The 27,569-nt window shown below is 38.4% G+C and overlaps 2 protein-coding genes across 5 annotated transcripts in view; one reads left to right on the top strand and one right to left on the bottom strand.

Moving 5' to 3' along the window:
- Window positions 1-6,931: 6,931 nt before the first annotated feature.
- LGI1 (leucine rich glioma inactivated 1) overlaps window positions 6,932-27,569 on the bottom strand; it is a 33,530-nt gene continuing 12,892 nt past the window's right edge. For 2 of the 4 annotated variants that reach the window (XM_032694876.1, XM_032694875.1), the window contains exons 2-9: window positions 21,789-22,237; window positions 21,337-21,408; window positions 17,499-17,570; window positions 17,324-17,395; window positions 13,183-13,254; window positions 11,792-11,961; window positions 11,208-11,372; window positions 6,932-11,124 (exon numbers count right to left, since the gene is read on the bottom strand). In XM_032694876.1, coding sequence (XP_032550767.1) covers window positions 10,304-11,124; window positions 11,208-11,372; window positions 11,792-11,961; window positions 13,183-13,254; window positions 17,324-17,395; window positions 17,499-17,570; window positions 21,337-21,408; window positions 21,789-21,979 — 1,635 coding nt within the window. In that variant the 5' untranslated portion in view covers window positions 21,980-22,237 and the 3' untranslated portion in view covers window positions 6,932-10,303. Of the gene's footprint in view, window positions 11,125-11,207; window positions 11,373-11,791; window positions 11,962-13,182; window positions 13,255-17,323; window positions 17,396-17,498; window positions 17,571-21,336; window positions 21,409-21,779; window positions 22,238-24,916; window positions 25,206-27,569 lie in introns of those variants that run through there. The other 2 variants (XM_032694877.1, XM_032694878.1) reach the window with 2 other exon arrangements.
- The window catches only part of LOC116790147 (protein FRA10AC1), a 41,251-nt gene continuing 39,088 nt past the window's right edge, over window positions 25,407-27,569 (top strand). The window contains exon 1 of the mRNA XM_032694879.1: window positions 25,407-25,627. Within this exon, the coding sequence (XP_032550770.1) occupies window positions 25,592-25,627 (36 nt within the window). The 5' untranslated portion in view covers window positions 25,407-25,591. The remainder of the gene's footprint in view (window positions 25,628-27,569) is intronic.

Raw genomic sequence — 27,569 nt, 5'->3', positions numbered from 1 at the left:
CATTCAAACTTCTGGCCAACCCAGAGTTGTTTGGGAATCATAGAATAGCTGAGGTTGATGGTCACATGGTGCCTTGAAAGGTCATCTAGCCCAAACCCCCCCCCCCTCGCTAAAGGCAGGGTCAGCTAGAGTTCAAGACTGTCTCTTGGGCATTTGAATATCTCCAAGGATGGAGACTGCACCACCTCCCTGTGCAACATGCTCCTGTGTTCAATCACACTCACATTAAAAAAAAAAAGTTATGTGTAAAATGAATAAACACTTATAGTCTTTCAGCCCAGTGAAAATGTGGTCCATGTAAGCTCCTGTCTCTCCATCAAATTCCCAGTGCCTGTCTTAGTGGGCTTTATGACCATCTTATGTGTTAGAAGAGACTCATATTTTTCAGCTTCCCTGTTAAGGTGGATGGGAAATGATTCTCAGTTTTGCCATCACCACAAATTGTTTCCACATGTATATATATATATAAAAGACTGTTGCACAAATGTTTAATCTTGTGCCACAGTATGTTCAGAGTATCACAGTTTTCTTCTTCTTGAGCTTATGGTTGTACTGAATAGTGCTATAAAACAGGAGACGGGGTGGATCATTGTAATAATAGGGAATCCTGCAATTATGGTCAATATAATGGTGATATCCCGGGGCTATTTTCAGCTGCATTTTTCAGACTGCACTATGAGCAGTTGCTCTTCAGGAGACTGGAAGTACTGAGATAAGTACCTTCAGGTAGAAGTAAGGAGTAAAAAAAAATTCTGTGGTTTTCAGAATGATTTTTTTTTTACTTCTGAAGAATTGAAAAATAATGGATAAGCAGGACAATATTCAAATCCTGCTTCTGTACTTGTTAGTGTGCTTTCAATCCAGTATTAAAGGTGTGCTGCTTAGCTGATTTTGGTCACATAAAGGTCATGCAGCATTGCTTCTATCCTCAGATAGCTTAAACACACCGCTGGGTATGTGCTTCTCCTGATAAGCATCTCCTCCTGGTACGTGCTTAAATTTAAATATTTTCAAAATAAAATTACTTATTTTGAAATTTCTAAATTTAATGTTTCAACAATATAAGCCTCCAACATAGTTTTCATTTAAAATTCTTTCCCAAATCCATCCCTGTTTCTGGACCTTTCAAAAAATTGTGTTTGGCAATTTTGATAACTTTGCTTGGTTTTTTCCACCTCTTCCTTGGAGAGGTTTCGGAAATCACCTAAGAATTTGCCCTGTTATTTAGTGCAAGTTGCTGCTTATGTATAGCTGAGATTACTATAAAAGCCTGTTCAACAAGCCTGTTCAACACAGGTACAAAAGCCAAAGGGCTTGGAAAAGGGAGGGCAGATATTCTTTGAACCACAGACAGAGAAAACAGGAGCAGGCAGCAGGTTATCAGTTATCATTCTGCAACGTTTGAATAGAAATAATGTAATAATGAAATTCATGCTCTAAGTTACTTGGTTAGGGAATTAATAGTAGATGAGGGGAAGCGCTTTCTTCCTTCTTCATGGCACTCAGCACTGTGGAGAGAAGAGAAAGAAAAATAAAAAATCATGTAACTTTGTGGTGACTTTCCAGAGATTTCTGTCAGGCAGTGCAGTACAAAACTCAGAGAGCAGAAGTACAGCTTGAGTGCCATTGAATATCAGAGCTTCCGAAGATGAAGAGAGAAAAGTGGGAATTGATCAAAGTTGCTATTTTCACTTGTTTTGTTCTGTTCTATGATGGCCTTTGTGACTGTTAAAAGAAGATAACTTGTTCAATTACATTTTTTCACTCTAACTGACTTTTTACAGCAGTAGAGATGGCTGAATGTATAGTTTCTCTTCGTGGAAAGGGAGAGAACTATTTCAATCAGCTGCATTTCTTGGCACTGGCACAGTATGTTTCCTATTTTGTAAGCTATCTGCCTGGGGCTGCTCTGCAGGGCAGGAAGGGGGAAACTTCCTTACTTGCAACTCCTACGAATTATTAAGCATTTGTTTACATGCCTTACTTGAAGGAAATTATTGTTCCTTAGCTTCTACTTGTCCTCAGAACAAAAATTACTATGTACGTAACCTTGTCACAGCTGATGGATCACTGTTACTGTATTGGAACTCTATCATACATTTATATATTAATATATAAGTATATAAAACACTATATATTATATAAAACACTAACATGATTCAGCCTGTGCACCTCTCACCTTGTTCCGACAAGCTAGAGCAATGCTTACTCCTCTCAGTTTGCTTGTACTAGTATGTTGAAAGGGGAGTGATCTGAAATGCAACTCCAACTGTTTTTATGGAAAGAAAACCTTGCAACACAGGTTTAAAACCCTTTCCCTTTGTCACAGACATAAGTGGGGGCTTCATTACCTCCAGGAGCTGCAATGCAGAAGAGCATTCCTTGTTATAGCAAAAAAGCCTACTGCTGCCATGCGTGCGGAATGTATCTATTCCAGGCATTTTGCTGTCCACAAGAATACCCCCTTAAGGCAAGAAGCATGGTTTCTTTTCCTTCTTTGCTGGAGGCTGACGGGGTATCCTGGGAAATCCTCGTGCTGAAATTCCCATACTGTTGGTTTGTTTTTTTTAAGCATCACTTCTGAGGAGGGAAGACATTGGAGCACATGAACCCAGGTCTAACTCCAGTGGTTATTTTGGTCCCTGTAACCTCAGCTAGCTTAGATCCTGTGAGCAGTGCCAGAGTGGCAGCCCCTCAGGAATGGGCTGACCAAGCTTTTGCACAGTGTGCTGATCTCTGCAATCTGTTCCTGGCTCCCCAGCAAGTGGATGCTAAGTGAGCTCGGGTTTGATGACACACACAAGCTGATTACTCCCTCTGAAATACCAGCAAAACTGGCAATGTTCTGACATGCAAGAGCTGGTGCCCTCAAGACCTTGCTGAGTTGTCCTTGTCACTGGGAGGAATGCCTCCGGTCTGTGGTTGTACTTCCAGGAAATTGTCGCTGTCTAGGTTTGCATGGAGCTTGTTCCCTTCTTCCAAGGGCAGCTTCTGGGCTGCCTGCTCCTTGCACAGGCACAAGGAGGGCTACAAGGTGCTCTCAGAGAAGGAAACACCTCTCCAATTACTGGCTTAAGAGAGCTCTGGTTGTATACAGTGATATTGCTCTAGCATAGTTGATATGTAATAGTCTTGCCAGGTACAATTTACAGTTCATGTCATTGAATTAACTGATTATTTTGCAACTGTACTTGGTTACATTTATGCAGCTTTTAGACAACAGTCACAACCATAGGATTTTTTGAGAAACAGTTGAAATTATCTTCCGTTTTTCTTATTCTTAAATCCTCTGATATTGTCACTGTTCTCAAAATAATTTTGCAGAAATTCTGAAATTAGTTGTAATTCTGGAACAAACATTCATTTCCAATTTGGTTCAAGATAATAAAATATGATTATCATACTGCTGTTGCAGTTTGATGAACTCCAGAACCCTGTATAGAAAGGCAGAGCTTTCCTAGCAGTTGCTGTACCAGATATTTAAGTGAGTTTAGTTTGAAGGAGTTATTTTTATTTTAAATAATGCTAAGGTAAAGTTAGAGATAGGATTTAAGACTGGACTAGTGCCAGCGCATATGAATTATTTAAAAGCAGTGGATTTTGATTTGTGTTTGCAGTCTATAATCCAGGTAGCTAATGCTTTCAAATGTAAACATTAAAAGGATGTTCTCTTTTCAGGAATAATCTATATCTCAGAAAATTTAGAGATTCACAGGTGCAATTAAATTTTCTGTTCCAGATTTGTCCTTTTTCTTCCTTTGTTTCACACTCTGGAGCAACATATTCACTGGTATTTTTCCTGAATGGGCAGTATCATTTTGTTATTGTATATGGGGGACAAAAAGGGAGCAGGATAGGGGTTTCAAATTTCAGTTATTTGGAAATTGTGACATTGGGGTTGTTTGTTTGTTTGTTTTCCCAAAATTCGTGATCTGTTCCTGTGATTTAGAAATTACTGCCTCACAGGATAATACTATTACCTGGTTAATCATAACGTACTTTGCAGCTAATATTCCTACAGCTCTAATGTTCAAATCTTAATAATAAGCTTATAAAAAGGCTAAGTTCTGTTCTTCCCACGGGAGTCTACTTTGGTCAGGACTAAAACAGCTGAATACGGCCCAAGTTGTGCAATTACATTCTCAAGTGTTTGCAAACAGTTTGCCAAATTTTTTTAGTTGTTGACATAATTTCAAGGAATTACGTTGCCTGTATCTTCCAGATTTTTTTGGCATTGTAAATGGTTCTGAACAGATAATTCATATGTACAACTTATGTATTTTATTTTTTGGACCTCAGCAATGAAGTTCAACAATGTGTCTCAAGAAATGAAGGTAGGAAATACCACACTGGAGCATATTCATTATCCCACTTCTTGGCTTTTCATCCAAAGTGGCTACAGCCAGATGCTTCTGACAGAAGTGCAAAGAACCTCCTCTTTCCTAATAAATAGCAATTATGTTCAGTACTAAAAAACATAATTACAATTTTTATGTAATTTGTCCATGTTTGACTTTCTGAATGCTATGTTATTGTACTCAACAACTGCCTATGACAACAAATGCCACAGTTTATTTTAGGGGGGAAGGTATTTCAATTTATGGCTTGGTGTTTAGCAGTGTCAAGTGTCATCTTGTTCCACATCTTCAATGAGTTTTTCTATATCTCTTAGTCCTTAATCATCCTGCAGTGTGTTTTTTTGTGATGTTTACATTAGTATTTCATGCAGCATCTCAGATAAGGCAACACCATTGATTTGCCATGACATGTAGTATTGTATTCCCCCTATTACCCTGCACATTTGGTAACATTATTTATTCTTTCCTGTTGTTGTATGTTGAGATCAGTGACTTGCTGAGTTGCTCAGGACAATATCAAGTTGACTTCCTTTATTGCTAATTTTAAACTTTGCAAGCATTTATTTCCTGTGTATAGTATTTTGCATTTCTGGCCCCTCAACTTACTGTTCAGCTTGTCCCACATGCTGAGGTACCTCATTTCTCCTGAAATTTTACACTTCCATTTTCATTTATAATTTCAGATAAACGTGGATCTTACCGGACTGAAACTCCACTGGTTATCCAATGAACTTCTTATAAAAATAGACATTATATTTGTTACTTTCAGTTCTTTTGCACATAAATGGTTTTTAATGAAGGACTGTGTATTCTTAGCAGATCAGCCTGTTTATTCTGAAGCTCTTTCAGCATTTTTGGATGCTCACCATCTGGGCAGGTTGACAACTTGCTAACATACTGCTGTCACTATCCAGGCCTTCAAACAGGAAGTGAGAATGGGTCAGAAAGTCCTTTTTCAATTGAAATAATTCAGTAGGAGGCATAAAGTAAGGCTGAGTTGAAAACAACTTTTGAGAATTCAGAAACTGATTTGATGAATGGGAAATTGGAAACAGTAACATAATTATTGCCATCATCCACTTCAGTTTATTTGGAGTATAAATAAACAATTATATGAATATAAATATGCGTATTTAGGGGCAAATTGCTTTCTACTGTAACAAATTTGAAGACAGAAGTATTACACTGCCATAACTAATTGGAGAGATTCAAAGTCTCAAAGCGCAAATACAACACTACTTCTGTATAGCACACTGGAGGTCTTTGTAGTTATAGCTCATTTCAGGAAAATTCCTGAATAGAAATAGGGTTAGGTTCGCCTCTGAGCACTTTGTTTAAGTGAACTATAAACAGAGACATGCCTGTAACAGCAGCCATTAGAATTCAGAGTCATCAGTAATGAAGAAAAGTTGCCATTAGCAGTAAGTCAGGCAGTGTACCGCAGCTCTGTCTTGAGGAATTGAACTCCCTGAGACCTCGACATTTATCGGTCAGCTCGTGGCCACAAAAACACATTCAGCCATTCTAATCAATAGAAGTCTAAATCACAGCTTTACTACCACACTCAGGTCTCCAGATCAGCGAGTATGTGAGGAGAAGGCTTGCAGACATATGAAAGGTAGCGGCAAGTGTTGGCAATATGTATAACAAATCAGAGAGAAAGCCTGCTAGGCAGTGAGGGAGGCATTAGCAGCTGAGTGAATTGAGTGTTTGGGTTTGCATTTTCCATCTGCTGAACCTGGCTTAACTTCTGTCCAGCCCTGGCAGGGCCCTGGCCCTTGCGGTGGGCGGTAGCGTGCTTACCACTCCATATGTGTCACCACGGTTGAGGCTAATGTAACAAAGAGGTGTCAAAAGGAAAAAATTCCACATATTAGGATCAAGGATGTAGTGCATTAAGTCTATAAGCCTCTTAATATATTTTGCAAGAGCTGGGTGATTGTCTGGATTTTCAGGGGTCCCCACAGAGGAGGAACACATTCTGGTTTTGCGGTAAGGAAAATACTTCCTTGAAAGGGAAAATTTCCAGACTCCTGAGACTTGCTGTGGGCTGATACTCTGTCCCTTGTAACATTTTGGGCATGATGACTTCTCTGCTTTCTCTTGGTGCTATTGTAAGTCTGAGGACAGTTTGTTAATTCTGTGGTTTAAATATTCTTTATTTTCCATTGAATGCTAACACAATATATTGTTATGCTCATATACATAAATACAGCTTTTAGACAGTGATCTTCCCACTAAAACATATCAAAGCATATCACACATCTTATTAATTATGCCAATAATTGTTTCCCATCCTCAAGTGTACTTTGAATGGCTGTTACAACCCCTTCAAATAAAGGTAAAAAAATTAAGATAATAAAGAGAAGTTATAGTTAAAATTAAATACAAACCAATAATACATTTCTGTTTGTTTTGTTACCTTACACAATAAGATTTTTCCTTTCTGAAGGAAAGAGTGTAGGAAGAGTGCATTTTGGAATATTTTTTCAATGGAAAATAAGTAGAAACAAAAAACCCGCAAGTCCTAGACATTACAATAGACAAAATAAAAAGTTACACGTGGTGTAGTGTCAGGTATTCTGAATGTATTTTATATATCTCTTCCAGAGTAAAGAGGTGTATATTCTTTTTGCTCTATTAAAAATAATGAAGTAGTTGTAGGAATACAATACAATTCCACTAACCTTTTTTTTATGTCTTAGACGTTAACACAACTAAGCAGCATCAAGGATCAACAGTACCCATTAATAACCTTCAGGACTGTCTTCTGTAATACAATTAGTACTTTACATACTCTGTCAGTCATACACAAAATAATTAGGGAGTTTAGAAAATCCATTACAACTACAGAAGACAACCAGTCAGCCACAAGTAAGATAGACTTTGCTGAAAGAAAAGGGGTTTTTTAAACAACATTTTTAAGAAGTATCAATGTATATATGATAAAAGGTTCTATTCTAGTTATTGTCTGAGTCTTTCACTGATACCAGAGGGAATCCTGAGCAGAGAGCCAGGATGGAATATGGCCTTACGCTCAGATGAGCTGTTAAAATGCCCAGTCTCTGAAATTAGAAAGAAACAGCATAGGGAACCACCTAATGAGCCTTTACACTCTTCTACGTTCAGGATTATGAGTTCCGTTCTAAAAATAACCCAGTTCCTCATGTGGTGCAAAGAAATGCTATACTTGCACAATAAGAAACTGCCTGTAGTCCCTGTGAGTATCCACCTGACATAAACTGACTAGAGAAAGGGATTTTCAGAAGAGAACAGATTTATATTCAGCATTTTATAGTCATTAGTTGACGTTCCAAAAAGGATATAAGCATTAAGAACTTTCCAAAAGAATTATGACTTGACTGCAGGTCAAATTTTCTGCAGGAACAACTAAACCAATAACGCAGTTACATACTCCAGCAGTTTAATCTCTTGCTACCCTCCACTGTACTGCTGTTAGCTTTACAGACATCATGAATGTAAAAGTCTACTGACTCACACCCTTGCAGGCTTTTAAACTCTTCTTTTAAACCCAGGAGTAACAGTGAATTCTCATAAGTCTGTCATGTTATTTCAGGAAAACAATCACAGCACTACTGTAGCATAGGGCATAGCCAGCATGGCTGGCTGGCTCTGAAATATGACTCCATGAAACAACTTTCTCAAGGTAGAATTGTGAGACAATATATTGGGCAATAGTGTTTGTAAATAAATGTTGGTAGCAGATTAGCAAGGTTCTCCAACTCCACTTAAATTCATAATATGTCCATAATAAGAGGGATACATAGCTATTACCTCTATAATTTGATAGAGAGAGCATGTAGGCAAGTATAATAGGAAAAATCAGATCAAAATCAGCTCATGTAATTCAATAGGACCTTAAGTAAAAGACTGAAACAAAAGACAAGATGAAGCAGGAAACACTTCATGATTTGCTGGTAGATTGGAGATGGGTTCACGACTTTGCATTTCATTTCTTTGCCATGCAAGCACTGAAGAAGAAATGGACAAACTGAGTTCATAATCACAGATGTGCAGCCAACAGTGAGAAATATTAAAAAAGATTATTTGGGTTCATCTGGGGTTTGAAATCATGCTCATACAAAAGCTAAAAATATATAAAGAAAATAAAGTTTGACATATAAAAGAAACCTGTCAAACAAGAGATGATTTATCAAGATGATTTTTGAAAATGTATTTATTAAGAAAAAAATTGGACGTTTCAGCTGTGAAACATAGTTTAAAATCTTTCTAGACACACTGTAAATACTTATGGAATAGGTAGTTATTAAGCCAATTACTGACCAGAACCCAGGCAGCTATGAATAAAAAGGTATCCAAAAAATTACCAATTAGAATGGTATTGTTCAATTGAAATTTTTTCTTTTCAAATAACATTTAATATAAACCCCCTCCATTCTTTATAATAGAAACATAGTGTTTAGGACTGGCTTCTTAAAATACACATTAATCAGCTCATGTGATTAGCTGACATGCATATGATTAGTCTTATTTGCCAGTCAACATTTGTGAATGTTAGAAATGTTAGAAATGTGTATAAATATACATGGTATTCATGTGTATATTTTAAAGATGGCACTGGAGCCACAATGCTTGATAACTTCAAGTGAAGTGCAAAGGTTTCTAAAATAAACTTGAGCTCTCTTCCTGAGCTCTACCAAATTATCTTCAGCAGCAGTGTAGGTTTCTCACAAGTGATGCACTAGATGTATGTAAACAAAAGACTATTTTAACTTTGAGTTTGTAATAGATTTTGATGCCAAATTCGAACTTGGCACAGCTTAACAGATATAGGTATCCTTCCTGGAGTTGCATATTCTATACAAACTGAATTTATTCTGCCAAATTCAAAATTCCCTGAATTTCAGAAGGATCTGTTACTAAACTTCAGTGCAGGATAGTAGAAAAAAATTACTTCGCATTCACTAGCTTCATTCAGAATAAGGAATAAATTCATTGAAGACTAAATAATTCAATTACAGTGAAAAGACTTGACAGGGACACACAGAATTCATGCAAGTGATGTGTGACAGTTCAGCTATAGAAATATTGCTAGCTGAAAAATAAGCTGTGCTTCTAGCTTTCAGCACAGTTAACAGCCCCAGTGTTATACAAGAGATTTGTTTTGTGCTGCTTCAGCATCAGGTGGAGAAAGACAGACCTTTACCTTGTCTTTTATTCTGCAGATTTCTTTATAAATTTTAGTGAATTGGGTGCTTCCAGCTATACACAGTACAAATCCCCATCCTATAATTAGATGTGTATTACTGAACCCTTCATCCTATAGCCAGATCTATATAACTAGATACTTTTTTCTGGGTAGAGTTCTGTTTAATTTAGTGAAGCTTCACATAACTGCAAGGATATGTCCAGGTGATAATTTATAGACTTGTGTTACAATGCAGTATTTTTATCAAGAACTTCTTTTTGTATGTAAAACCCACCTGATCTTCAATATTGGACATCTTCTATGCAGTACAACATTGTGTTGGGCAACATGCCTTCTTGGGTTTATTTTATATGTGTATAATATATACACAAATAAAAAGTATCACCTGCAAATAATATTTGGAATGTGAAAGACACAAAATGTAAACATTTTATTTGGCAGTTTTTTCAAACAGGTGAATAAATAAATGGAAAAGTACATCTTAATATTCTTTATAGCAACAGATGCAGTTGCACGCATATTTACATATTGTGGATGCAAAGAACAGTTAATTTAATTTCCTTTTGTTAAAAAATGCAACTTCCAACACCACTAGACTTGACAATTAAAGATGAAGATACTAGTAATACTTTGTTCTAGCAATCTCAACTTTTAAAGGCATTCATTTGGAAGTAAGATAAGAGAGTCATCATGCATTTAGTTCATTTTGTCCACTTACGGTAGAAAGTCTCATGTAATTTCAGAATTATGAGTGTCATGCGCTTAAGTCAACTCTGACATGTTTATAAATCAATGTAGTTCCCTTAAAACTTGAAGCAAAGAGAAAATCTATGGATTTATCGATGGAGACATGTATGAAAGATCTTGGTGCCTGTACGTTTAATTCTTGAAACTTCACAAATTTTGCCTTTTCCGCATCCCAATAATAGACTTGAGTAAAAGAATAATCACTTCCAAGAATGGCATATTGATAATTACTTATCTGAAGTGGTTGGAATACCATTGACCCTCGGGATGGCATCCTTTGTAAATCCAGAAATGCTGAACCACCCCATTTCATTACTTTAGAGTCCCCAATAAATCTTGTTAAGCAAATGTATACATCCTCTTTCACTTTGAAATGTTTCACTGCATATGCATCTTCCATATCTTGGATATCAAACCGCTTAACAAATTCATTGGTTCCTTTGTTCCATTGATATATTACAGGTCTTTGGGAACTACTTGACAGAATTAAATGTGGTTTGCCAGATATTTCAAGATACTCCACATCAGTATCTCTGTACCAGGCGTGCAGAGACTGATGGGAATAAAATCCATTCCCATTCCACTTGTAAACTGTGGTGAAACCAGCCTTTGAACTGTCTGCAACAACAAAATACCAGTCTTCAGCAATCCTGAAAGTTTCAATGTCATTGGGTTTTCGGATTTTAAGGATTTCAATATCTTGAATTTTTATAAACTTATTAGCAAAAATATCTCTTTTATATATGTGGGAGCCTCCAAACAGCTGTGCGACAATGACATACAGCTGACTCTCAATAACTATAGGTTTACACACAACAGTCGAAGTACCTATGAAAAGAAAAGTAAAAGACAGGGTTAGCACCACTTTTGGATCAGCTGTTGGAATGTTATTTGTCAAGCTGTAGTCATACCTGTAATGTTGTCATAATTCCTGAACATCACTTCCACATGGTCCCATTCAAGAAAGATGCATTTTCCAGTAAAAGGCTGAGCAATAACCACGTGTTCATCATTCATATATGAGAAAGTATCTACTGACAGAGATTGGTATGGCAGGGACTGATAAACTACAAATTCTGCAAAAGTGCACACAACAGATGATAATTATAGGGATACTTTACATACTGTACTGAAAAAAATCTGCTTATCAGATAGCAATTTTTTACAAATTACAGTGTTTCATCACTAGTCCAATTTTTCTGTTGATAAAGGAGCACTGCGATTTGGTTTTCAATCTTTCTTAATCGAAAGAGGTGCTGTTTTATGTTCCAGTTCTCCAAATCCTTATGTAACATGTTAAAGTCTGAGTAGATGCTGCAATATAAGACCCCGCTCGCAAATGATTCCCATGCCACACTTACACCTGCACAGGATTCATATTGATTTTAGTGGAAGTTCCATCCACTATGCAGACTTCCTGCTAAAATGAGCAGAGAATGAAAAACTATAGCTTTGACTTCAATTTAACAAGATTAAATAATTTGAAGCACATTACCTGTAATAAAGCAATCAAATTCTTCTGGAGAGAGGCTATTGATTTTGCGCTTCTTATATTCTGCTGGGCTTTCACAGTAAATGTCTTCGACTGTTGCATTGGTGCTGCCCAGCCATTCCACTAACCACTTCAGTTTGCAGTCACAATTAAATGCATTGCCTCTAAGATCTCTACAACAAATCAATCATGCATTGAAAATAAGTAGTCAGCTGATGTATTCCTCCTTGTAGAACAAAAAAACAGGCTCATGTTAAATATGTGTCCTCTTGCTTATTCTCACTTGATGCCTTCCTGGCTCAATTTGTCCTGACTCATATTTAAATCCACATACCAGCACACACAGAGATTTAATTATAGTAAGGTAAACAAGGAGACCTTAACTTGATGATCAGCCAGACATTTTTGTTGATTTCCCCAAGTTTACAGGTACTCAAAAGCTTACCAAACTATTGACCCCTGGTTTTTTTGGACTACACTTTATAAGAGCATTCTAGATAACAAAATAGGAATTAACATAACCTTATGGTCAGCCAGTCAGTATTCACTGTCCCCTTTAGATATACTCATTTAGAGCTTTAGGAGACACAAGCAAAGGTGTTCTGTTCAAGTCTTTTACAGCTGTCTTGAGTTAGACTTCCGATCGTATGTACAGGAACAGGCAAGTGCCAGGACCAAACTGTGTAACCACCTGGCCATGGTCAGTCATGCCAAGTAATGCTACCAGATACACTGACCATCTCCATATCTTACTACTGCAGCTCTACACTAGGAATTCAGCCTACCTTGTGAATACAGGGAGCAGGCTTTTTCTGTGCTTATTATGCCAAATCAGGTGAACCGAGATTTGAATAGTGTAAACAGGATCTATTTCAATGAAGCAACTACAGAATTTACCTGTTTATCTATCTTTTGTATTTTTACTGGTATTTGGTTATATTTAAACAAGCTGATGTTTTGGTTTGGTTGCAATTAGATTTAGCAGGGGATATGGTACTTAGTAAGACACTTGCTTTTGTGATACAAGATAGCTTTCCCAGAAATTGCTTGCGCATTAAAATGTTACTCCATTAAAAACCTTCCCCTCATGCCTTGTTCTCTCATGCATCCCTAAGGATACTTCCTTCTTATTCACAAAGTATTAATGAACATGCATCTTTATTACATAACTACTAACAATATTACTTATCTTCATAACTGGTGGAATATTCAGAACGAATGTAAATTCTCAACAACAGTGGGTAAAAAAAGAATCCTACTCATTCTATGTAGTCTCTATCCAGTAATAAAATCCCCTTACTTGCTACTGGTTTGAATGGTTACTCAGAATGTCCTCTAAAATAAACTCCTTATACTTTTAGTATAATTAATAGATTAATTAATTGCTTTCTTACACATTTGTTAAAGAATCCAAGCCTTTGAATATGTCTTTTGGAAGGGACTGGAGATTATTATTTGCAAGACTCCTGCAAAAGAAAACACTTCAGTATTAGTACTAGTTCATGAAACTACACATTTTTGCAAGGTGTAATATACTGTGTGGGGTTTTTTTCTTAAGGTAAAGAACACTGGTATTCTCCAGCACTTCATTGTAAAAGATTGCTTTTAAGGCTAGCTCATTTACTTTGTGACTTTTCCTTCTGCTAAACTGCCAAGCCTCCTTCTACTTTCACACTCTTCAACAGCCTTGCAGCATTTACAATACCTCACTTAGCAGAGTAAAAAGTGCAATCACCTTTGGTGTTTTGCCAATGCCATTTAACGTTTTAAAACAATTAGTCATGATTGGATCTACCGATGTTTTCCTTAAGAGATCTCAATACATGGTGTTCATATTACTGCACTTTCCCCACTTTCTTGTAATCTTTTCTGGAAGGAAAATCTTGGTACTATGTTACATTGTGATGGGTTTAGGTTTAGCTCATAGTTTTTGGAAATATGCAGTAATAGACAATAAATTGCATGAATTTCTATCCTGGAATGTGCATGTGTGTGTGTGTGTGTGTGTGTATGTGTGTACAGGACCAGCAAAAACCTGCCATTAATTCCCAATTTTTAATATTGGGAGAATTCATTTCAATTCAGTGAGTATTCTAGCTACAAAAAGTGACGAGGAAATGTGAGCAGGCTTTAAACAAACAATACATAACATTTCAGTCAGACATATCTGTGTGAGTCCACCAAAGGTCTTGGAGATGTCTTAGAGTGCATGACAGAAAAAGAATGATGTTGTAGGGTATCGTTTACACCTCTTTCAATTAACAAAATTATTTATTACTTATGAGAAGAAACAAAAATAGAAAGAAATCATTCCAGTTTAAGATCCCAGTTAGAATTTGCAACTAGTAGGACTTAGAACCTCTTCTGTTTTCATTTGTAAACATAAAAGTTATTTATTAACCACAATTATTTTAGTCAAGCAAAGACACTTAAGCATAAACTTAAATTCAAGAACAGGCCTAGAGATACTAGATCTGCTGCCTCATTTAAAATTGTTTGTCTTATCAGGAATAGTAACTGTAAGAGGATTCCATTAGTCCATTCTGACTTCACCACTTTCAAAGTACATCTGATTGCAATACTGTATGTGTGTGTATCGTCTGCTTCACTTATGCGTAATTTTATGCTCAAGAGCAATTTTTGAAAGTGAGGTGACTCACATGGAGAAAGCTGTATGGACTTGCAAGCTGAGACAAGTTTAATGCCCTGTATAGTTTTTATATATTGTTATATAGCAAACTGAAAAGGATGATGTAGTTGGAAGTAGCAGTGGTTCATCACAGCCATGGGAATATGACTGATAGAAAAATTTAAATAAGTTTATGCCTTTGTCAATTTTTGAATGAAAATTATGTATTTTATATTTCACTGTTAAAAAGCATACTTATTTATTAGAAACCATTGGGTTGTCTAGATGGTGCTGGTGTTTGGTGCTGGTATTGGCTTTATAATAAGAGAGTAAAGGTTGACTCAAACATGCAGTTACACTACAGTCACAGTTCTGAAAGAAATGCAATCAAAATTATATATTGGGAATAGAAATTATTTTCCAGTGCTAACTGTAAGATTTTGACATCAAATTAGTAAATTAGTAAAAAGAAGTTATTTTTCTTCAATTTTTATTTTCTTAAATCTACTCTGATCAGAAAATAAATCCTGTTGCATAACAATAAATATTAGATGGCTTTCTTTTACAATAAGGACACACTGTAATTATCAAAGTTAATGGCATTATAGAAATACAAACGTTTGGGTAGCTTACCTCATTGCAAAACTAATGTTGTGAAAAGGAAGTGAAGAGATTAAACAGAACAAAGTTCATCTTATCTAACTTCATAAAACTCATTTGTATGCTTATTTACTAAGATTCTTTTTAATATATTTTATGTACACAAGTACTCTCTTGTTCATTTTTAAATGAAAAATGCCTCAGGGTGCCAAATGATTGCTCTTAAAATGTATGTGCAATTTTCCCCAAAGGATGGGGAGTGGTTCTGCAAGCAGATTAAACTGGTCACATTCTGTGGTGCCTTTGCAGTTATTTTCTGCAAATTTCTCATTGTCTTTGTGAATAGCACTCCATGGACAATAGCAGCATGATGCACAACTCTATGTCCCAAAAATATGTGTGCAAATGGCAGTGGTTCCTCAAATGTGGTTGTCTTTTGCATATGTTTTCTCTTGTGAGACTCCTGAAGCCTCCCCAGAAACCAATGTAGCAGGCAAGACAAGATGTTACTCTTGGACTGTATGCTCTGTGGAGAAGAAACTGTGCCTTTCTCTGTATTAGAAAAGCAATTTTTTCACTGGCAGCAGCAGATAATAAATAAGTAAATGAATATGATAAATAATGTACTGGACCCATTTGTGAATATAAAGCTATTCATGTGCATAAATATTTTGAAGATAGGGTCCCAGTTACCAGCCTTATCCAATTATCTACTCTTTTTAAGAACAGTATAATTATGCCTGTACCTCTACTATGGGTCGTTATGGGATGTGCACAGCCTTTTTATGTAGCTTTTTCCCTTTCCTCTCTCTTTCCTCTTCCTCAGACCTAGAGCCATTCCACAAGTAACTTTATCTACATGAGTAGTCACAGTAGGCTTGGTGGTAAAGGATGTGGTGAATTGCAATTCCACTGTTATGTTTATGCATTAACTATTTTAAATGTAACCTTTGCTTTCTCTCCTCTATCAAAATATATGGAAGAAAAAGTTAAATGACACTGTTTCAAAACCCTCCTGGAGGTCATCATGTTAAGGCCAAAAGGTCAGAATCCATTCTTCTATCTATAACACACACCCCAACAGAGATGCTTCAGAATACAGTTGCTTAGAACTGGGTATAAACCCATGTCAGGCACACTACACATTTTAGTCTCCCTTTTTTCCATTATTTTTGGGTTTTTTTCTGTCTTCTTATAGTGTGTATTGTGTTTTAATTAAATTTATTCCTTGTTAAAAGATAAACTTGCTGTAAGGTAAGAGACAAAAGCCTGTCTAGAAACTGCCTCACCAGCTCAGAGCACAACGATGCCACTCCTGTGTTTGCAGTGAAATGTTGTAGGTATTTGTTGCCAGTGTGTTTTTCACCTGCTGAGCAGAGTGTGAAAAATTCCCTCGCTGGGGTGGGCATAGGGTGAATTGATCCCAACTGGCATCCAGAGTGCCTTGGACTAATTTCCCCTATTGGCTAATGCAGCAAGGGGCTGCAGCATGTCAGAGAGCAAGGGTTGGCCAAGATAGCCAAAGGGCTGAGCAGCAACACAAGGAATGTTATGCAGACCTCAGTGTCAGTGTGTGACAGGTCCTGACTGTGGGGTGCTCCTGCTTGCGCGCAGGAGAGGACAGGGTGCAGAGCAGGGCTTTGAAGCCAGTCCTGCTGGAGTCTGGTTGCTCTGCTTTACAGTGAAGTGGAATAAGTGGATCGGTAAGACATAATAAATGCATCTTGTTGCAAATCTTTGATTTAAAATTGTTCTGGGTGGGAATTTTCAAATTTGATTTAGTCAAAGTCTTTTGGATACCATTAGTGGCTGAAGTGGACATGGGTACAGTCAGTGATGGCCTGTCCCTGGAATGGCTGTAAATATTATTCTGGATCCATGCCAGACTGGGGAGCCTGGGAAGAGCTGTGTGTTCATGCCTCAGCCTCTCGCCTTCCTAACCACAGCTCCCACTTTCCTCCTCCCCATGTCCCAAACTGGGACTCACCTCACCAGTGCCAAGATTCCCAACTCCTTTCTCTCTGCTCCCACATGCTCAGTTGGAAATCCCCAGTGCTCGGAGCAGAGAAAGTCAGGGAGCTACTGCCAAACATGTACTGCTTGGAAGCTGTTTGGGTCATTGCCTTCTACACATACCATAGTTTGGAAGTCTTTGGTGGAAACACAAAGATTAACATTCTAATCAAATTGCTATTGATACTTAAACAAGTACGAACAGATATATATCAAAATGAGAAATTCAACAACACAGTGGTTCAGTTACTATATTAAATATATCAAGTAATATATCCAACCACTTTACTTACAGGTGAATTAAAGATTTCAGTCCTCTGAAAGTATTTCTTGAGATGGACTTAATGTTGTTGTTCTCTATGAACCTGTAATGGGTCGTAAAGTCATTCTGGTCAAAGCAATGCCTGGAACTTGGAAGCCCACCCACTCTATTCAATAATGCCAGGAAATATACTTTTGTCCACTCACAAATATTCTAGATGAGGAAGGCCCATGAAAGCATCATCACTAATAACATCAAAAGTGTTGGACGTAAACAACCTGCATAAAAAAGTGCAAAACAAAAGACCAGCTTTAGAAAATGGTTCAGCAAGCCATGGTAGGCCGAATTTCCACTGCCTGGTTTCATAGTTTTTTCTGTGCACTATAAGGCTTTAAGGCTGATATACTGCACCATAGTGTGGTTGCAGAGGGAAGGACCCAAAAATTGTCTACTGGGGCTATCTGATAAAATTCCATTGACTTCTGTGGAATGTAAACGTGGGTTTATCATGCCAGTAAAACAACGGGATTGTACAAGTGCTTCTGGAGATATACTAGGACAACAATGAGATGTTCAAGTACTACAGAGGTTTAAATTCTCTTGGTTTAAATTGCTGGTTAGCCAGACATCAGGTTGAATTTGCACCACTGACAAGCAGGAAAATCCCTTCAGTTATAGGTTAACTTTGTAAACTTATTTAACCTGAGGGTACTGAGAAGTTAGAGAAAAAAAAAAGGAAAATCTCTTCATTTAGGCAGTGTTCAAATCAGAATTATTTTTAAGACCAGGTTGTACCTTCTGGAGATAGCTCTTAGTGTGTGCATCTAACAGTAAAAATATCAGCAACACATTTAATTTTATGTAATTTTGTAAGTATTAAAAGTGCACTAGCATTGATTTTGCCAGTATTATTTATGCTTATCAGCCATGTTTGCATTTGTCCATTTTAATTCAGCTCTGGACTGCCACAGATTTAATAGGGTGAGACATCATCAACTACGGTGAACTTTACCCCAGTGGAATTCTTGACACATATCTATATTTTAATCAGTTGGACCTGATGGATAAATAGATTCATGCTATGACATCCTTAGACATTCAGGAATGAAAGATTTCCAAGTACAAATTAATCCACTTAATGAGTTCATCTCTTATTTTGAAGTTTTCATTAAGACAAAATTGCAGTTGATTTATTTTCTCACTTGGTTATTACAGAATATGTTTTTTGCACTTTAAGTGTGTTCCTTTATGAATTGTATGAAAAAATATAAGCAGGAAATTCTTTCTTATTGTCAGAAATAAGAAATACTTCAAATTTAGAGAAAATAAGTATTTTTGTAAAATTTCTGAACCAAAAGACCAATTTAGTAAATCCTGCAACTAATTTTACTTTTCTGATGTGATTTCACTGGATAATTCTTCCTTTTATTTACTCTAGTGTATAATGTAAAGAACAGGGTGGTATCTCTTTAAATAGTATAGGTACAGTAGAGATTGCCAGGTCTTGCACTTGGTGAGCTCATTTGCCTCCCATCTCATACCTCTCCCCAGTGACTGTGTCACACGTATTTGATGCACAAAGTGGGTTTTCTCCCACTCTCTGACCTCAAACACCAGATTGCTTGATCTGAGACCCACCAGCCAACTACTTCTGGGGACAGAGACTGAAGACACTGCACTGTAACCAGGGATTATATGGCTTAGCAGGAACTGTACAGTGATAGCAGGTACAAATCCTGGTGCCATGATTGCCTCCCTTCTTTCTATGGGCTTTCATGTCACCAGTTTATAAGGGCACTCTCAGCACGTTGCTGATACACAGAGATACAAGTGCTGAAGATGAGAGCAGGGAGATTTTCTCTATATTTAGGAAATACTCCTGCTGGCACTTCACGGTAGCTGTGTAGGTTCTTCGTGCTTTTGTTGTCACATGAAGAGCACAGAGCATACCATCCATACTACACAAGAAGAAAAGCTCTCCTGGCCTGGGAGTTACAAGTAGTGTTTAGCATGAGACCATGATTTTTTCAGAGACTGTTGCCGCTACTACATTAAAAATAGTAGTAAATAATAATAGCAGCAGACATATTCCATATTTAGACTGGTGTACTGGAGATACCAAATTACATTTGGACTTCAAAAATGTAGTGCTGGAGACTAGTACTATTTCTATATGTATTTCTATTAATATAGAAATACATACAGGCTTCTAAATCTTGCTGTTGGCTAAATTAAAGCACCAAAACAGCTATAATCATGCAAAGCTAAAACTTACTGTAATTTTTAATTAACCTGAGTTTTCTATATTTTTATTTCCCTTACTATCTTCTGCCAAAGATGAAAATTTTTCTTTCTCATATACAAACTGGAGTATTGTCCCCACAGATACAATCCTGCTCCTATGGTCTGTGTTAAGGAGTCATTAGCCTTAGATCAGCAGCCTGACGTTTCAAAGATGGCAAGCAGCTCAACTACCATGTTAGAAATATATCTGGAAACCAGATCACTCATCAGAGCCCATAGTGGAACAAAACCTGCTTTTCTGGGGTCATAGGTTTTGTTGCAGCATTTACAGACAGCAGTGTAGAACGTGCGTTTCACTGTATGGCAGAAATGGAAATTATTATTATTACCAAAAGGCCATAAAGCTGTTGCCAGACCCTACTGTGCCAGGCACTATATAACTCAAAATAAGATGACTGTGTCTGTCCTACTCCACCCTACCCAGTTCTGCCTGCCTGGCAGTGGCATCGCCAAGTGTAGGTGGTGTATCGTAGCCAAGAGAGATGATGTCCTACTCACTCTCTTCAGACACAAGCTCCACCAATGCTGCTGGGTTTTTTTTCTCTCCTTTGAAAGGCCCATTGCGGGAATTATGTGAAATGTGTCCCTTTTGTGATTTGTGACCAACTGGGAAAAGATTCTCTGGAATAAAGCACCATGGAAAAGCATTTAGGTTTCCATAGTAACTGCATTTACCTATTTACCCTGTATCCAAAATTGTACAGTATGTCTGCACCTCCTTATCAGCTCCACTTGAGGTAGCAGAGTACAGCCAGGGTCAGGGCTTCAGCTATTGGTATGCCAGCCGTTTAATTTAACAGTCATAGGGCTCCAATACATCAACATTACACCTCTGACCACATCCAGAGTGCACGGGAAGTCAGTTTGGGACAGACATCCGATTTTGATTTTGATCACATCGAGGAGTCTGTCTTGCCGGATTTCTGAGACAAATCTGGGTGTGTGTCAGCCTGGCAGCACATCCACTATAAACAGTTCAGGTTACACCCCCTCTACCTCTGTATAGCTCACAATTATATAATCGTATGCCCACATTTCTAGGAAAGCTTGTGAGCCTGTAAAAATCCTATGTTGAAATGCACCTAGTAGTTAAACATCCCAAAATATTCTTTTTCTGTGTATACTTCATTTAATTTTGAAATAACTGTTTTAATTTTTTTAATTGGAAGAAAATCTTCATTACTTTTAGGCATGAAATAACAAACAGGTTCAAATCCAGGTGCTATGAAGGCAAAACTCCCACTGAAGTGACTAAACTTCCACAGAAGTCAATGGCAATTTTACATGGAAAAGGACCTCAGGATCTGTCCCACTGCAATGAGGGACCTGATCTGAGGGGTTCTGAGCTCACAGTCTATGGGAGTTACAAATGGAGAGCTTTATACTGGGAGCAGGTCCCAGGACTGCAGAAAAGAAACAAGAGTAGTTGTTGCAATGCTCAAGTCCCTACTATGATGTTAATTAAAGTATAATGAAGATAACAAACATTCTGTCACCAAAGGTTCAGCATGTAATAATTCCAAGTAGCACTGACAACAGATAGCCTTGCAAAATACTAAGTAAAAACACTTAGAAAAAATTAAACATGCACTTTCAAATTACTAAAAAGTCTTGTATTTTATCATCTAATGAATCTTCTGCTGATGTTTCCTATAAAATTAATACTGAGACCCTTTCTAAAATATTTATGAATACATATACATTTCATAACAAAAATTATATCATATAAATATTTCTCACAGAAGCTGCAGAGATGGTGTGAGCAAAAAACTCCCTTCTGGGATTTTAGTAAAAGCAGATCTCACAAAGGATCTGTAAAGAAGAAAAAAACAACCATAAATTAATGTAGCATCATATATCCATGGTTATAATACTGATCTGGTCATCACAGAGAAATTTTTTTATATTAGTTAAAAAAAATACTCCCCCCAAAAAAATAATGTTGCAGGTTTCATGTAGTACAGAAGAAGGTATAAAATGAGATGTGTGCACATACACAGACAGACAGACAGATGAAAGAGATATAAAAATCAGGATTCAAGGATGCAACACAATTTTAACACATTAGCTGATGATTCTGAATGCTGGAGGTACTCCCTGCAGCAAGCATCCTTCTGTATGCACTGAAAACACCACACATCCTAGTTCATTTTAAATCATAAATTAAATAACCAAATGCTTACAGCCCTTACAGTGAGATAACATCAGGCGGAACGCTGCGAGGAATAGATCTGGCATTTTCACATAAAGCATTATCTTTGGTACAAGTACACCAGGCAGGACATTTTGGCTTCACTGGTTTCTTCCCTTCAGTCAGCAAAAGCACAGATAAAAGGCATAAGAAATAAGCAATTCTTCTAAAGGGTCTGCTGGCATTTCCCATTCTTTTGATCCGCTCTCGTTCCAGCCAGTTGAAAGAATATCCCAAAACATGAACAGGGTTCTTTATTCAGCCATTGGATGTCTTTCTATAAGTCCAGGTCAATATTTGTCTCTGCTTTCCCAACCCTTTTCTTTCTCTTTCACTCTGTTTTTGTAGACAGAAACCTGCAGCTGATCTGTATGTTTCCACTCACTCAGGCAACGTACTGCTCAGAGAAGAGACCTGCGAGGTGCTGTAAGATGGGGAAAATCCAACCGGCTGAAGGGAAAAAAAAAAGGAAGGAAAAAAAAAAAAAAGACTTGCATCACCACAAAAACACTGAGCACAACACAGCATTAGATTGCAAAGTGATGTAACTGAGAAATACACTGCTTTCTGTTTTCACAGGGAGGCCCTTTCCCTGTTACCAAAAATAGTACAGCATTATGTTTTGCTGGTGGGTGGGTGAGTGGGTGTGGGGTGGAGTGTATGCGTGTGGGGGAGAAATCAGTCATCTCTTACTGGATCCCTACAACCTCGTGAACCTTTCAGAATTATTCTTCACATATTTCAAGCAGCAGAACTAACGGCAGTATCCACAGGAAAATGAAATCGAGTGAAACCATCAAAAGCATTGCTGCAGAAGCTGTTAGATTAATTTTTATCCTTAGCCCTTATTGCACATATTTATACCACTGAAAAACAAGCTGCCACACATGGAAAATATTACAATGTATGAGAGAATGCCTATGACTGTCATTCCTAAACAAAATATTTTCTCACGCAAAATAAGACCCCAAGTAACTGCAGCTTTTTTTATTTTTTTGCCTTTTTTTTTTCTTTTTTTTTAAAAGAACCCTTCTTATTTGTTACATGTTTCCTGCGCTGGTTAAATAAAGTGGATCAAGCACAGCTCAATATGGACAACATTAATTTGAAGTTCAAGTTAAAATATTTATTTGTTTGGAAACTGTTTTGATCATTTTAGATGGAAAAAAAGAAAATTGTTATTTAAACACCAGTTACGTTAAACGTGTAGTTAAGAATGGACCTTCTTTGAAAAGTGACAGGATAGGGAAGGATCTTGGTGGTAATGATGAATCTTTACAATACTGCCTGAAGGCTGCAATTGAAATGAGTACAAGGTGTGGTATGAGTACCCTGTAAGATACAGTTCTCAGCTTGACCACTTTACAGTAAACTACAATAAATATTTCATAGGGAACTTAAGCAGCATCTAAGTGTCATTATATTAAGAATGGTAAGACAAAACTAATGAATGCCAAATGGCTGGAAAGCCATATGGGATAATTTTTCGTTTTCAATATAGGATTGCTATTAGAAGAGTTTTGCAAACTCTAACGGGTCTTAACACTTCTCCGTAGGACTGTTGACATTACACAGCTCACAAAGCCTACTAGGGTCAACCCAGTGGTACAGACATTTAACACAGTCAGGCTCACATAGATGCTGTCTCCTCACCAGGAGATGCTTGATCTCCTGATAAGATCTCTCTCGACTTCTGGTTACCTCTCCCTTGATTCCACAGGGGCTACCTGGCTCTGGCCCATTACTCCTGCTCTACAGGCCATGAAATCTCAAGATCAACACTGGGCCATGTCTGTCTTCTTCAGGAATAATGCCAGCAAGGCCCTAGTGCATATCCAGATATGGGTGCCCAGCAGGAATTTGATGTGCTATGGATGCATATGGCAAAGGGGAACAACAGCCTACAAAACTGCAAGAAACTCAGTGTATGGATACAAGGCAGGACCCCCAACATTGCTGAATCCTTGACTGGGCAGTGTCTGAGGTCTGTCGGCCTGGGACGAGAGGAGGTGCACAGAGCTCGCACCAGCTGGTGGGGCTGCATCCTCTGAGGGACTGGGTGCAGCCGAAAATGTCCAGAAAGCTTTCAGAAGCAGACGGCCACCTTCAAAGGCCCTGCTGGGAGAGGACTGCAGTGCCTGTGCGTGGCTTCCTGCCAGGCATCCGTGCCTGTGGAAGAAAGGGCAGCTCGTGCTTTCTCAGCTCCCTCACTGTCTGTGTTGTGTTTTTATAAAGCTCTTTATTAATTTAAGTGAGGGCCCATGCTTTTGCTCTTAAGAAAATCTTCCCTGTCAGCAATCAGCAATTCTCCTGAAGCAGAATTGACTTCATCTAAGAATGACAGAAACCTATGTTATTTTTGAGCCCTTCCACCTTCTGTAAGAAAATGGTACAGAATTACAGTAACCAAAGCACTGAAATAATTATTAAGCAAATGTCAATGCCTTCCCCTGCATATAAAGGTTACTTCTTGCTCTGGAAATGATCTAATTGTATAACTGAGAAGGGAGCTGGATTTGTGGGACTTGCATAAGTAGGGTACACCATCTTCTCCCCTCCCAGATGTCCAACGGCACAGACTTGGTGAGGTAAGAACAGAAAATTCTCTAACTTTTTTTTCTGAAAGAGAAGAGGCCTGTTGTTGTTTGTTTGTTTATTCCTGGCAAAGCTACCCATTGCCATGGCAATATTTTGCCATTGATGGTGAAACCCCGTGTTTTATTTCCTTTGGCTCATTCAGTGAAATCCACCATCAATTACCTAAGCATTTCTCTTTAGTTAATACTCTGACCACATTGCGAACCTCCTGAAAACTTTGCAGCGTAGCCTTTTTTTCAGTAACAAAAGCACATTCTGCAGCAGAGGAGTAACCTGACTCTGGTTTTGTCCATGCCGAGAACCGCCTGGAAGTTAGTTTTCTATTCCAAACTACATGCCAAAACAACCGCTTTTTCCAAAATTGCAAATGTTATGAATAACAGCTCCATCAAAAGACAGGCATAATTTTCCAGGGGCCTTTTCTGCCAAGCTCAGCATCTCATTTCTTGCCATGTGGTAGTTTAAAACCACATTGGTTTGTGGATTTCCAGTGGCACAGCTTCTCCCCAGCCCCAGCGACACTTGGCTCACCCTTTGCAATGCCATCGCTGTTTGTTTGCTGGCCAGTGGAGCAGGCAGTGGCCTGCTGTGCCCACGGACCAGCGCCTGGCTCTCACTCTCTGCTTGTCTTTCCGGGTGTTTCAGGTACTGAGTAGGCATAATGGATTCAAAATTCATTTATTTTTCTTTCAGCAAGGTTCCAGCAGGGGGGATGAGGGAGTTGTGGATGCGTTCCTCGGTCTGCTTCCCATCACTTGACGTTCTGGCCGAAAACCCCGCACCTTGCGGTGCGGCGGAGGGGCCCGGCCGGCGGGCATGTTCCGGGACGGCCAGGGGGGACCCCGGCTGAGGCCCGGCACGGGCCCTACTCCGCTGCTCCGCCGCGGCCCCGTATCCCGGCAACCCGGGGCCCGGGCGGCGCCCGCCGAGCCGCGGCCTCGGCCGAAGGGCCTGAGGGAGCGCCCCGGCCGCCCGTCACCGCCGGGTCCCCGCGATGTCAGCCCTCGCCGCAACAAGGAAGGGCTCTCCCGGCCCCAAGCCGGGCGGCCCCGGTGCTTCCGCACGACTCTGCAGATACATTTCGCCTCTTCGGTGTTGAGCCAACTACGCCGTAGTGACCCATCGATCCCCACGCGGTGGCTCTCTACGTGGTATCAAACAGCTTGTTTCTTCCAGTGTATCCAAATGGTTTGATAACATTTTTTGATGATAATCAACCATCTAGTAACAAGCGTGGTGCAGGTATTTGACAATAAAAATTAAAGCTACTTTTGCTTGCTCTCACTAGAGGTATTCACCACCCACCACTGCCTGTGTTCCAGGCAGTGTTACCACAACTTCTGTGGCTTGGTTTCTAGAGCAAAAATATGCATTTATTATTATTAATATTTACTAAGCATACATTTTTAGCAAATGTTCTCCAGTATCTCCAGTTCTCCAGTGGTTAAAATGTGAATACTACACGTAAACCTGTTTGCTACAATATTTGAGGAAAGCAAACACAAATGTTCAGAACATAGGACCAAAAATTATTTAAAAAAATATTTAATATTTTTGAGAGATAATCTCTGTCCAATGACTATATTTGCATATTTGTATTAGACCAATATGTTTTTATTATCAACATACTACAAAATTTGAATAAGCTTCCTGTGGTTTCATGCTCAGTACATTTCCCTTTGCAGATACATATACTGTTAGAGTTGTCCTTAATTTCATCCTGCTTTTAGAAAACTGTGTTGCCTTTTTTTCTGCTCAGGAGGAGCTGCCTGCACATATGTAGCCTAATCCCAAACCCACTGATGATGATAATGATGAGCCTTTAGTGAATTTTACTGTGCTTGGTGTTCAGCCCATAATATTACACCACACAGATGGGCAATAGTCCGAATCACACCCAGTATTCAAGGATCTCCTAAAGAGCAAAACATTGTCATTGCTATGTTACCACTGTGTTTGGAGCAGAAGGATTTTGAGATCAAAGACTCCTACAAACATGAGTCTCAGCTTTTTGCTCTCTCAGTGCCACCCTTTTAACAAATTCTGTAGCAAATGGCAAATTTAAAGCAGCTGAGAATGAGGCTGTACTTCCAATAAACAAAACTAAGTCTTCTGAATTCTAAACAGTTCTGAAAAGACTATGCTTCCTGGTGGATCTGGCACCAAGAGCCATTGCCAGGAAGAGGCCTTCTGCAGGTTAGGCATAAAACTCGAGATGCCTTTACAACAGTTCATAGCACAGATGAGCTATGGAAATGATCACAGGGCTGCCCAAAACTTTTTATTTGGAAAATTCTGCTGACTTTGCCCTATCCTGTGTATACAAGTTTGTGTTATGGGTATCCTTCTTTATTATACCACCAGAGTTTCCTTAAAAGCAGGACAACCAGGCCAGTCCCTGCGCCAAAAAGCCGAGGAAATGGCTACTTAATTGCTGCCAGCTTTGGAGGAAAGAAAAACTTGGAGGGTGGTCTCCTTTCCCTTGCATGAAGTAGTCAGTTCACAGTTCACCATGGAGTTAGAAGTGATCACCTCTGATGTGAGTCAGGTCTTAGTTCTCATGGCCAAAACTGCAAAGTGATATAGAACACCTACTCCACTGAGCATATCCTGGTGAGTGTGAAGGGGTCTCGAGAACTGCTCGCTGCCTTAGGTACACCATAATTTGACTGATGACAAGAAGTATGTCAGACAAGATGTAGTGGTATCTGAATGATCTCTCTTTAAGAAAAACAGATGCACAATGTATTTCATTCAAAGAGAAGCCAGGCAAAATAAATCTATGTTTAGGTTTTATTTTGTTGCAACCAAGGACCTTCAACATCTTTATGATTCTTGATGTTTCATTTTCAATTGTAGGTTTTTAAATAATAGAAAATATTAGAAATTGCCTCAGAAGACACTTTAAAGATATGGGATTTCTACCCTTTGTGATTTTTGAAAGGCTCTCTCAGGCTGAGAGGGACCCTGGGAGAATACCTCATCCAACCTCCTGGGTAACCAAGAGGGATAAAGGCTAAGAAGCTAGATAGGAAGTATCCAAAATGTAATATATTTTGACATCATATGGCTTTTAAACCAGTGTCACAAAATTTTAAAGACCTAATCCATCATCTTTGAACAGCTGATGGTGACAATACTGCTAATGTTAAGTGAGTTTACACATTCTGTGAGATGCCTGTTA

This window comes from Chiroxiphia lanceolata, chromosome 8 (assembly GCF_009829145.1).
Source record: "Chiroxiphia lanceolata isolate bChiLan1 chromosome 8, bChiLan1.pri, whole genome shotgun sequence".
NCBI lineage: Eukaryota > Metazoa > Chordata > Aves > Passeriformes > Pipridae > Chiroxiphia > Chiroxiphia lanceolata.
Note: the sequence above shows the minus strand (reverse complement) of the source record. Positions and strands in the feature narration are given on the sequence as shown.